General features: G+C 39.2%; 1 protein-coding gene across 3 annotated transcripts in view; it reads left to right on the top strand.

Annotated features, from left to right (window-relative positions):
- Positions 1 to 12,473, top strand: part of FAM120A (family with sequence similarity 120A) — a 105,452-nt gene that overhangs the window by 22,481 nt on the left and 70,498 nt on the right. For all 3 annotated transcript variants that reach the window (XM_032636109.1, XM_032636108.1, XM_032636110.1), the window contains exon 3: positions 2,906 to 2,988. In XM_032636109.1, the coding sequence (XP_032492000.1) occupies positions 2,906 to 2,988 (83 nt within the window). The remainder of the gene's footprint in view (positions 1 to 2,905; positions 2,989 to 12,473) is intronic.

The raw sequence follows: 12,473 nt of genomic DNA, 5'->3' as shown, positions 1-12,473 counted from the left end.
CCTGATCTGGTCATGTTTAAGAGGGGGATTATATTGTGGGTTATTTTTAGAAATTCCTAATTATCAGATTTTTTAATAAACATTCCAAAAAAGTTTTATACAACTAGAAACTATAGTGAGACAGCCATAATTTTTCATATATTATTTGGTGATAACATTTCAAACTGTATAGCTACAAATCAATCAAAAAAATTCTGATTTTACAAGTTGTCTTTATTTGGATCTAATCTCAAATACATGTCTTTAAGTTAGTACTTGGCTATTTTCTGTCCATTTTCTTAGTGAACTCTTGTGACTTGGGATTTGGAGGATTAAAACCTAATTTCTAAATGTATGTAGTACTTTCATATTTTCAGACATTAAAATATAAAAGGATATTTCCTCAAATGTTAAAAAGTGATGGAGTGGATGGGCACATTATGAAAAGCTTCATATTTACTTAAATGTTACCACAATTGACTTTAAATGAATGGGAAAATTGTATGCTTTTAGAATATGGATGCCTTAACTAATTTGGGAAGGATATTTGTTTATCTTATTTAAGGAAACATTGAATAAATTTCTTGGAAGATAATGCCAACTAATACTTTTCTAGCTAACTTATTTTGTGAAATAGTGAAAGAAATGAAAAACAATAGTAACGTGAATAATTTAGTAATAAATTAAGGCTTGGAATTTCTTCAGAAAATTTAGGCAAGTTATAGATAAACGCTTAATTGGGTGAACATTTTTAGTTTAGATTTTGTGTAAAAGTTTCAACGTCCTCAAATAAGAAAGATTATTTTTCCTTTTTTTAATAGAAAGTATAATTTCTCCTTTTTTGTAATAGAAAGTATAGCTATATAAGATGTTTTGTTTTAGAAAGGTTGAGTGAAATACTCATTTAAGTATTTGACCCAAGTTTTAACAGACTATTCTTTTTTTTTTTTTTTTACATCTGTATTGGAGTATAATTGCTTTACAATGTTGTGTTAGTTTCTGCTTTATAACAAAGTGAATCAGTGATATACATATATCCCCATATCTCCTCCCTCTTGCATCTCCCTCCCACCCTCCCTATCCCACCCCTCTAGGTGGTTATAAAGCACTGAGCTGATCTCCCTGTGCTATGTGGCTGCGTCCCACTAGCTATCTATTTTACATTTGGCAGTGTATATATGTCCATGCCACTCTTTCACTTTGTCCCAGCTTACCCTTCCCCCTCCCCGTGTGCTCAAGTCCATTCTCTACATCTGCGTCTTTATTCCTGTCCTGCCCCTAGGTTCTTCATAACCTTTTTTTTTTTAGATTCCATATATATGTGTTAGCATATGGTATTTAACAGACTATTCTTTTTTTTTTTTTTTTTTTGCGGTACGCGGGCCTCTCACCATTGTGGCCTCTCCCGCTGCGGAGCACAGGCTCCGGACGCGCAGGCCCAGCGGCCATGGCCCACGGGCCCAGCCGCTCCGCAGCATGCGAGATCCTCCCAGACCGGGGCACGAACCCGTGTCCCCTGCATCGGCAGGTGGACTCCCAACCACTGCGCCACCAGGGAAGCCCTAACAGACTATTCTTTTTTTTTTTTTTTTTTTTTTTTTTTTTTTTTTTTTTTTTTTTTTTTTTTATGCGTTACGCGGGCCTCTCACTGTTGTGGCCTCTCCCGCTGCGGAGGACAGGCTCCGGACGCGCAGGCTCAGCGGCCATGGCTCACGGGCCCAGCCGCTCCGCGGCATGTGGGATCCTCCCAGACCGGGGCACGAACCCGTGTCCCCTGCATCGGCAGGCGGACTCTCAACCACTGCGCCACCAGGGAAGCCCCTAACAGACTATTCTTGATGTTGGAATTGGCTTAATATCTTTTCAGATAGAAGCTTCAAAAACAAATCTCAGATACTTAATACTTACTTCACAGTAAAGTTCTATACATTCCATGAGCCGAGGAAAGCAGTACAAAACTCGGTAACTGGACAATTAGGACTTAACTTTGCTCTTCTGGACATGATGACAGTTTGGTACATCTGTATCATGTATTTGTGTGTTTAGAGTATTATGATTAGCAATATTGTAAATGAGCTCACCTTGTTTTGTTTTCTGTTAGCAGCTGATTAATGAATCTGCTTAGTGTGGAGGTGAATAAATCATAATATAAAAATTACAGATTTAGGAAATTACTGCTTCTAAATTGTATCAAGACCACTAACAAACCAAAGATGTTAGTGTATCAGGCATGCAAGCACTACACTGAAGGGAGAATGTTCCCTGCAAAATGTAGTTTCTCAGCTGAATACACTTCTTATTTGTGACACAGCCCTGGTGATAGTGCATAGAGCTGATTGGCACTTCTTGATGGCACTTGTTGTAGTCTGTGCTTTGTACATCTATTTGTGCGTGGTGCTGGAAATTATGGGAGGAGGGTGTTGATCCATGTCACAGGCAGCAAACATTGTCACTTAAGCTTCCTTAGATTTTATAACTATAGATTCTGCCTCTGCTGTTGAACCTACTTCACAGAAGGCAGTTTGAACCATAGTCTCTCATAAACAAATGAAAAGTTGTTTCAAATTGACATTTGGCATCTGGCATTATCAGACTGACCATAATACTGTGCTGGGGAATTACTTAGGTTTTTATGCAGTTTATTCAGTTTGAATGCTGTTGAGCCTCTACTGGAAATTCACGTTGTGCTTGAGGCAGCTGCAAGAAGTCTGTCTGCTGTGTTGCTTTGTATTAAAAGATGAAGAAATATTCTCAATTTCTGTGTGGAAGTTTTATGTGGTGTATCAAATGAGGTGGTCCTAAGAAGTCATATTACAAAGTCTGAAACTAACAAAGATAATCTACAAATTATAACATGCAATGATACTAAGTTTCCCCTGTGTCACTCATGATGATGGCTTTTATGGTATCCCTGTTTGTATTCCAGGAAATCACATTCTACCTGATGAAGATCTGGCTTCCTTTCATTGGAGTTTACTTGGTCCAGAACATCCACTAGCCTCACTTAAGGTACATATTCATTTCATTTCCAACATTTGTTGATTTTGATATTACTTTCATAATATAAATAATGCTTCTTTATTGTAGAAGGAAATATACCACAAAATTAGCAATATCCTGCTTCCCCCTAACTTCAGAATCTGTGTTGCCTTAAAAAACAAACAACCTGCCTTATCTTGTTCCCAGCACCTATATTTTAGGGAAATATATAAATGTCCTTAAAAAATTCCCTTAGAGGAATTCTTCATGCCGTATACCTAGATAGGTGGAAATTCTTTAGCTAAAGTTTTTATGTATTAATTTTCTTACCTACAAATATTAATTGTTTTCAATAGATAATATCATCTTCTGTTAGATCAACACCTTAGCATAGTTTGATAAGTTTCATAATTTTCTTACTAATTTTTAAATATTATAAAAATCTATTTACCGTTTTAATGCTTTTTTTTTTTTTTTTTTTTTTTTTAGTTTTAATGCTTTTTGAATGATGGAGGAGACCCAAGTTCATTAGAGAAGTGGTCCATTTGTACTATTTTGTTAATATTTATTTTCTTATTTTTCTCCCCTTCCTGTTTGTGAAAGTAATGAACATCCAAGAAGATTCTCTTAACTTTGATTTTCTAGAGTGGGAAGGTTTACAGTTTGATGTGAACATAGTAGTGAAATTGGTATGAGCCACTAGGGAACTTGGAGTTGTACTTGTTAGTGGCTTCCTGTGATTTTCCGTATTCCCTTTGCTCGGTAAAGTGGCTCTGGTGTTCTCTGCTTTTTAGTGTTGTGATCATAGCTGCCACTTGTTAGGTGGGGGAAGTCGGGACCTACACTGGCTGGCAGCCTGGGCCTCAGTTCCTCATAGTAATAGGGAGGTTGCATGGAATGGTTTCTGAATGCACTTTTTCCTGTTGTCAGAATTGCCCTCCAAATTGGAGTTTTTGTGTTTTAGCTTATAGTGAGCTTTTGTGATACTTGCAAGTTCAAGCGGCATTCCTTTCCTGCCTCTTCCATCTTGTTACTTGCTGCCTAGAATCCCCTTTCTTTTCCATTTCTTATTGATGGGTCCTGATGTTTTCCTTTTTATCCTAACAGTTCTTTGTATGGGGCTTTTCAACTTCTGTTCAAAAGTCAGTTTTTCTCCTCTTGGTAGAAATTACTTGTTTTCTTTTGCTTTTTTGTCCTTGAAGGGGAACAGCTTTCTCTTTGCTATTGGCCAGAGTGTTCATGTGTGTTTTCATTTACAGAGTGCTACAATTTGTAATCTTGATTCCAAGCTCCTGATGATACCATTATTGAATTGCAGAATGGGAAAAGTATAATCCGAAATCAGGTGGACTCAGAAGTATTGTGCTCATTAGGTTCATTAAGCAGTATGCTTTTATAAGTTGAGACAGAATGAAGGCTTGTTTTTTAGAAGGTTTGTCGAGTTTTGAGTAGCAGGGGTGAGAGGCTCCCAGGATCCCAGACCATATACATATATCTAAATTGAGCTTGCCTTCTTTCATGTATCAGAGGTTAGAAGTGAGGAGCTGTTTGAATAATTACTGGAAAACCAACTCAAACTATTGATAGGTTACAAACATCATTATCATGTATTTTTCCTAATAGTTTGTTAAGAAAAATATTAAGTATGTAAAAAGTTGGAATAGAAAATGTCTATCCATATATCCACCATCTTGGTTAAACAGTTTTTAACAGTTTCTTCTAAAGTATATTTGTATGTGTGTGTTTGTTTTTTAACTCAACTATTTGGAAGTAAGTTGCAGATATCATAACACTTCACCTGTGAAAACTGTGGTTTATTTCACCACCACCTAAAAATAAGGTTAATCTCTTAATTATATTATTATTATCACATTAACTAAATTAGCAATAATTCCCTAATGTCATTTAATATTAAGTCCATGTTCACATTTTTCTATTGTTCTCTGAAAGTTGTTTATAGGATTGTTTGTTGGTTTTTATTTTAAAGCAAATCAGATTTTTTTTGCATTATCATCATGTGTATTTTAAATATTAGCTGGGTGTTTTTATGGCATAGTGAAGCAGTCCAAAATAATTTTTCAGTGACTTGATAAGTTGTAGGATTTTTAAAGTCACATTCTGAAAAGCAAAGCATGTCCAGCTTTGAGTTAAAAAATTGCATAACTTTTATGTTTTGACCTTTTATACATAGTTTTCTGTGTGTAGTATTGTTTTAATCATTTTAACAAAGACTGTGGGATATTGAATGTGGTTTTTTTCTCATAAACATTACTACTGTATAGAATTATCTGTATCCCATCTGCTTTTTTAGTCTCTTCTTTTTCACAGTAATAAAACTAACTACATCTTTTGAAAATTTGGTTAGTTGTTGTTTATGAAACTTCCTTATGATTTTTGTTTGTTCCTTTTTAACACAGTATGTTGTAATCACAGCTTTTAAGGATATCTGATTTTGCATACCCAAGTTCAAGCATTCCTTTTATCATCCTTTATTTTGCCAGTGTTTCACCAAAGTCATATCTACTAGTTTATTGTTCACAGAGGGTTGGTGTTATATGAACTTATTATCTAATAAATTCAGATCACCCCTTAACATGTAATACCATAATCTTAGCCCTGTCAACATTTCAACCATTGTATTCATTTTAATGGTTTTTGTGTTCCTAAACTTCATATTCAGTTTCATGTATTTCAGGTTTTTATCCCCGTCAGTCATCCATCACCCCCCCCCCCCCCCCCGTACTTCTGGCCCCGGAGTCCCTTCACCATTTCCTTCACGTTGGACAGGCTGCTTTGCAAGTTTTATGCTCGCCTTTCCTCTCCCCAGACCTCCCACATGTGTTGTTCTCCTGTACAGCTAATCAGGTTCTATTTTGGTCTCTCTATACCACCACCCCAATTGTGGCAAGCAGGCAGTGTGCCCCTCCCCTGGCACACTGCCTCCCCCCCGCCACTCCCCCCAGGCCTAGCTCTGCCCATCAGCCCCAGGCCAGGCAGGTGGTGGTTTCTCTTGAACTCCATCTCCCTCTATGTGTCCAATTAAATTAAAATATGTCCTTGAAAGCTCCCTTGCTTGCTTCTGCCTCTTCTCAAAGATCTAAGTGCTAGCTCTTGTACATCTCTTTTTCTGATTTAAATGGTCTTTAGTGTTTATTTATATAACCCTACCTTCAGGTTCACTTATTTTTAGTCACCTTCCTTTTTTTTTTTTTTTTAATTTTATTTAATTTTGGCTGTGTCGGGTCTTCGTTGCTGCGCACGGGCTTTCTCTAGTTGCGGTGAGTGGGGGCTACTCTTCCATTGTAGTGCGTGGGCTTCTCATTGCAGTGGCTTCTCTTGTTGTGGAGCACGGGCTCTAGGCACGTAAGCTTCAGTAGTTGTGGCACACGGGCTCAGTAGTTGTGGTGCATGGGCTTAGTTGCTCTGCGTCATGTGGGATTTTCCCGGACCAGGCATCGAACCCGTGTGCCCTGCATTAGCAGGCAGATTCTTAACCACTGTGCCAGCAGGGAAGTCCCAAGTCACCTTCCTTTACCAGCATTATCTTTTCCCTGAGGCAGCTGTATACCAGGGCAGTCTGTCAGGTCAGATTAGGAACGTTTTGTTTTAAATTTACCTAGAATTTTACCAAAGTTATCTCTAACTTTATATTTTTTACATGCCACCAGAAGTCACTGAGTAATCCTTTTTACCAATGTCTTTAGGGACAGGATGTGGCAATTGACCCCGGGGAGGAGGGAGTCTGGTTCTGGGTGAGTAGCATGTTAGGGTCCCTAGGAATGTGGAGGTGGACAGAAGAGCCATCTATGTCTCACCATGCAGTCCATGTAACCCCAGCATTCCCAAGGTCAGGGCACATGGCAAGGCTCACAGTGGGCCCTCAGGATGAAGCCTGGACTCAAAGGATCTCCTCTCTCTTGGCTTCCCTGAAGGGGAAGCGGGTAGCAGCTGCACCTGCTGTGATCAGTGTCCAGCCAACCAGTGATCTTCATATCCACCGTACGTGGCCCCTGTCTGGGTTTCACACTGGAGCCAGCTGCCAGAGAGAAGAGCAGCATGATTTCAGGCATTTTGAGTTTTATGGTATATCTAACGTACTATGCAAGCTTACTAGAGTGAGATTGATGATCAGACTTTCTGGGATCCTTTTTGAAGGAAAGTTGAGTATAAATTGTGCATGAATAGAAAGATGGGCTTCAATGATTCTGAGTTCCACCGTTTAAGGCAGGGGTCCCCAGTCCCCGGGCCACAGACCGGTCTGTGGCCTGTTAGGAACCGGGCCACACAGCAGGAGATGAGCGGCGGGTGAGCGAGTGAAGCTTCAACTGTATTTACAGCCGCTCCCCATCACTCACATTACCGCCTCAGCTCCTCGTCATATCAGGTCCGCTGCGGCATTAGATTCTCATAGGAGCGCGAACCCTACTGTGAACTGCGCATGCTAGGGATCTAGGTTGTGTGCTCCTTATTTGCAGGAAAACAAGCTCAGGGCTCCCACTGATTCTGCATTATGGTGAGTTGTATAATTATTTCATTATATAAATGTAATAATAACAGAAATAAAGTGCACAGTAACAGCAATGCACTTGAATCATCCTGAAATCATCCCCCCTCCCCGTCCGTGGAAAAACTGTCTTCCAGGAAACCGGTCCCTGATGCCGAAAAGGTTGGGGACCGCTGTTTTAAGGCATTGCAAGAGGTGGCAGTTTGGGCACTTAAGACCTTCCAAAGAAGGAATTCCTGCTTGCATGTTAGTGTTAATTGAAGTTAACTCAATATATTCCTTTCTCAAAAAGTCATCCTGTAGTTTCATAAGAGCTAAGAAGTACTTCCTAAAATCTAAAGACTTTTCGGGCTCTAGAGAAAATAACGTTAGGGGCCTGGAAGGTTGAAAAATTCAACCATTATGCATTGTGGAAGTGAGAGCTATTTATAATTGCACTCCTGGAAGAGAACCACTTTTAACAGATTGATATTTGGTACTCCAGAATTGTTTTTAAATGTACATCCTGCTAATATTATTATTATTATTATTATTTTTAACATCTTTATTGGGGTATAATTGCTTTACAATGGTGTGTTAGTTTCTGCTTCATAACAAAGTGAATCAGTTATACATATACATATGTTCCCATATCTCTTCTCTCTTGCATCTCCCTCCCTCCCACCCCCACCATCTTTTTTTATTTATGTATATATATATATATATATTTTTTGGCTGTGTTGGGTCTTCCTTTCTGTGGGAGCGGGGGCCACTCTTCATCGCAGGCTCAGTAGTTGTGGCTCACGGGCCTAGTTGCTCAGCTGCATGTGGGGTCTTCCCAGACCAGGACTCGAACCCGTGTTCCCTGCATTGGCAGGCAGATTCTCAACCACTGCGCCACCAGGGAAGCCCCATCCTGCTAATATTATTATTATAATGTCATCATCATCATGCATTCAGTGAGCTGCACATTCTTAACAGTCTGGAATTTCAGTGCACAGATTCATGGTACTGGGCTTTAAGCTTTTAGGTCGTGGAAACTTGCTTTTAGTAAGAAGTCTTATTCTTTGCTCATTTAAAATTTATATGTGGATATCCTTAAATGGAAAATAAAAGACTGAACTCAAAAGATTTTTGCTTGTTTATATCTTCCCATCAGAGCTTCCTTCCCTGTCCCCATTTGGTTTTAAAGTGAAGATGGGGGACTTCCCTGGCGGTCCAGTGGTTGAGACTTTGCCTTCCAATGCAGGGGGTGCGGGTTCAATCCCTGGTGAGGGAGCTAAGATCCCGCATGCCTCAGGGCCAAAAAACCAAAACATAAAACAGAAGCAATATTGTAACAAATTCAATAAAGACTTTAAAAATGGTCTACATCAAAAATAAATAAATATTAAATAAGTAAAGTGAAGATGGAAAGCTTGGCATTCTGAGGAATCTGCTGAAATCACTGGGACTCAAGAATAGCTTTTCTGTCTCTGTTTTACAGATTGTGGGTGGATCACAGGTCAGTTTGCTGGGAAGGAGGGACAGAGTCATGGGAAGGGTTTGTGTTCCCTAGGTGTTACAGGATTGCTTTCAGTTTAGCTCCTTCCTGTTGAGGGACTGGGCCTGCCCTGGGCCTGCGGGTGGAATTCTTCCGAGTGAGCTGAAATGCATGACCTAGCCAGAGGAGGGGAGATTCGTGGTCCAAATGCAATCTGAAAGATAGAGTGTTTATAGTGCCCGACTTCTGATTCCTGGGGTGGTGAGTGATAGGGTCAATGAAACAAAAAGAAGCTTACGAGGGTATTTTTGCTTTCTCTGTTTCTTCTCATGACCTGGAATCTTCTAGTTTTATGTTAAATAAGTGGCATATTCTCAGTTTCAAAAATGTGTACAGACACTGTCAAGCATATTTCCTCCCCTGTGGGTCCAGAATCTCCGCCTTGTTTATAAGTAGGCCTTCTCCATCGCTCTGACTGGAACAGATCACTTTCTCTTGGAAATGTGGCTCTTTTGGCAGTTTCCCAACCCTGTGTCTTGGGTGCGCACATATACACCCCTCACCTTGCCAGTGGTCTGTCTGCTCTGAGCACTCCTAGGCGGCTCAACTGGAGATGTCACTTTTCTTGAGACTAGCGCAGTCTGGGTCCAGAACGACATGTGACAGAATGGGGGTTTGCTGGTAGTTTACTTCCAAATTGCCATTCTTGGTTAGAGTGTTTTTTAAATTTTCTTTTTATAACAGTTTTATTGAGATATAATGACATATCATAAAATCTACTTTAAAGTATACAATTCAGTGGTTTTTAGCTTTCACAGAGTTTGTGCAACCATCATCACTGTCTAATTTTAAAATATTTTCATCACCTCAAAAAGAAACCCAGTATCTTATCTGTTAACCGTCATTCCCCATTTCTCCCCCTCCTCTATCCTCTGGCAACCACTAATCTACTTTTTCCTCTATGGATTTGCCTCTTCTGGACATTTCATATAAGTGGAATTATATGACCTCTTGTGTCTGGCTTCTTTCATTGAGCATAATGTTTTTTCAAGGTTCATCCACACTGTAGCATATATCAGCACTTCGTTTTTTCTTTTTATGGCCAAATAATAGTCTGTCGTGTGGGTATACCTACCATGTTTAATCCATTCATCAGTCAGTGGACATTCAGGTTGTTCAGCCACATTTTGGCTTTGTGATGCTGCTGTGAATATTCAAGTACAAGTGTTTGTGTAGACATGTTTTCATTTCTCTCAGGTGTATACCTAGGACTGGAATTGCTGGTCATATGCTAATTCTATGCCTAACATTTTGAGGAACTACCAGACTGGTTTCCACAGTAGCTATACTGTTTATACTCTTACCAGCTATGTGTGAGGTTTCTGACTTTTCCACAACCTTGTCAACACTTGTTATTGTCTGTTGTTTTATTTTTAGCTGTTGCAGTGGGTGTGATGTGGTTTTGATTTGCATTTCTCTGATGACTAATGATGTTGAGCACCTTTTCCTGTGCTCACTGTCCATTTGTTTACCTTTTTTGGATAAATGTCTATTCATATCTTTTGTCCATTTTAAATTTTTTATTAATGAGCTGTAAGAGTTTTTAAAAAATATATTCTGTATACAAGTCTCTTATCAGATACATAATTTGCAAACACTTTCTCCCATTCTGTGGGTTGTCATTTTACTTTCATAAGGGTGTCCTTTGATAACTCTTCTGAGACTCAGGCAAGGTCAGCGTCCTGGAGATTACCCACAGACAACTTGGCTGCATATTGTCTCCAGTAAAATAGTGTCTACTCTACTGCAGCCTTCTAGGCCCAGAGTCATATACTGGGTCTTCTCCCAGAAGAGCTCCATTTCCTATTGTACACTTTAATATCCCTTCTTCCTTTTGTCTCCACTGCTTCTATCTTTAGTATTCTCATAAGCTGACACTTGGCTCTTTTGCCCGTCCTGGGGCCTTCTGCCCATTTATTTGTTCACTGTTTCTTTCTTCCCTAGCTGGCCTGGACCTCTTGGTGGGTCATCTTGAACTGGTTGTACCAACATCACCCTTCTCTTGCTCCTTCTTCCATCTCACCTGCCCAGCAGACCCCTCCACCCTAGATAGGTACTATCTAGAGAAGATTTGAGAACCACACAGCTAATGGATGCCACTGCAAACTTATGCTCTAATTTTAAAAAGATCTAAATAAATGAAGAAATGTGTGTGTTTATGGCTCAAAAGACTCTGTTGTTATGTAGATTTACTGCATCCCAATCAAAATACAAGCGAGCTTTTTTTTAAGTAGAAATTGAAAAACTGATTTTAAAATTCATGTGGAATTGCAAAGGACCTAGAATAGCATCAGAGATGTTGAAAAGGAAGAACAAAGTGAAAGGACTTAGTATTAGACTCACTTTAAAGCTATAATAATCAACTCAGTGTGGTACTGACATAAGGGTAGTTGAACAGATCAGTGGAGCAGAACAGAGTCCAGAAATAGACCCATATATATATTTAATTATTTTCACCAGAAGTCCCTAAGTAACTAAATGGGGAAGGGTTAGTTTTTACAATAGCTGGATATCCATATGCAAAAATTAAAAGAATATAAAAATTATTCTAGAAGAAAATATAAGGGAGGATCTTTATGACCTTGAGTTAGTCAAAGATTTCTTAGTTAAGAAAATGAAAAGCAGGCAACAACAGTGGGAGAGGAGCTATTTGCAGAATATTGTCTCTGGTAAAGGACTTGTATCCAGAATGTGTAAAGAACAACACAATAAGAAGATACACAACGCAACAACAAAAAAAGATGTGTGAAATTTTGAACAGACGTTTTACAGAATATTCGGTAAGCACACAAAGAGATGCTCCATGGAATTAGAGAATGCAAATTAAAGCCATCGTGAGCCACACTACCTAACCACTGGCATGGGCCAAATGAAGGAGACAGGTGATGCCAAGTGTCAGTGCGTGTCAGCACCCATAGCTCTGAGATGTGGCTGTTGGGAAGCAGAATCCAGAATGGTCACTTTGAAAACAGTCTGGTAGTTTCTTACAAAGTTAAACATATACCTACCATATAACCCAGCAATCCTGCTGCTAGGCATTTACTCACGAGAAATGAAATCCTATGTTCACAAAAATAATTGAACCTGAGTGTCCTGGCAGCTTTATCCATTGTAGTCTCAAACACACCAAGCAGTAGTCAGCTGGTGAATGGATGAATAAATTGTGGGACAGTCATACAATGACATGCTGATAGCAGTGAAAGGAACCAACTGCTTTCTTATAATATGTTTGAATCCTAAAAGCATTATCTTAAGTGAAATGTCAAACACCAAAGAAATATATATGATTGCTTTTATGTAAAACCCTGGAAAAGGCAAAAGTATGGTGATAGAAAGCAGGTTAGTGGTTGCCTAGGGCTATGATGGGAAGGGGCACAGGGAACTATTTGAGGTGATAGAAACGTTACACTTCATAATTATGGCGGTGGCTACACTAGTGTATGCATTTATCAGAGCTCAGTGAATTATGTACTTAAAATTGATGAATTT

Source organism: Phocoena sinus, chromosome 6 (assembly GCF_008692025.1).
Source record: "Phocoena sinus isolate mPhoSin1 chromosome 6, mPhoSin1.pri, whole genome shotgun sequence".
Classification (NCBI taxonomy): Eukaryota; Metazoa; Chordata; class Mammalia; order Artiodactyla; family Phocoenidae; genus Phocoena; species Phocoena sinus.
The sequence above is the reverse complement of the archived record's forward strand: the minus strand, read 5'-3'. Positions and strand labels throughout refer to the sequence as shown.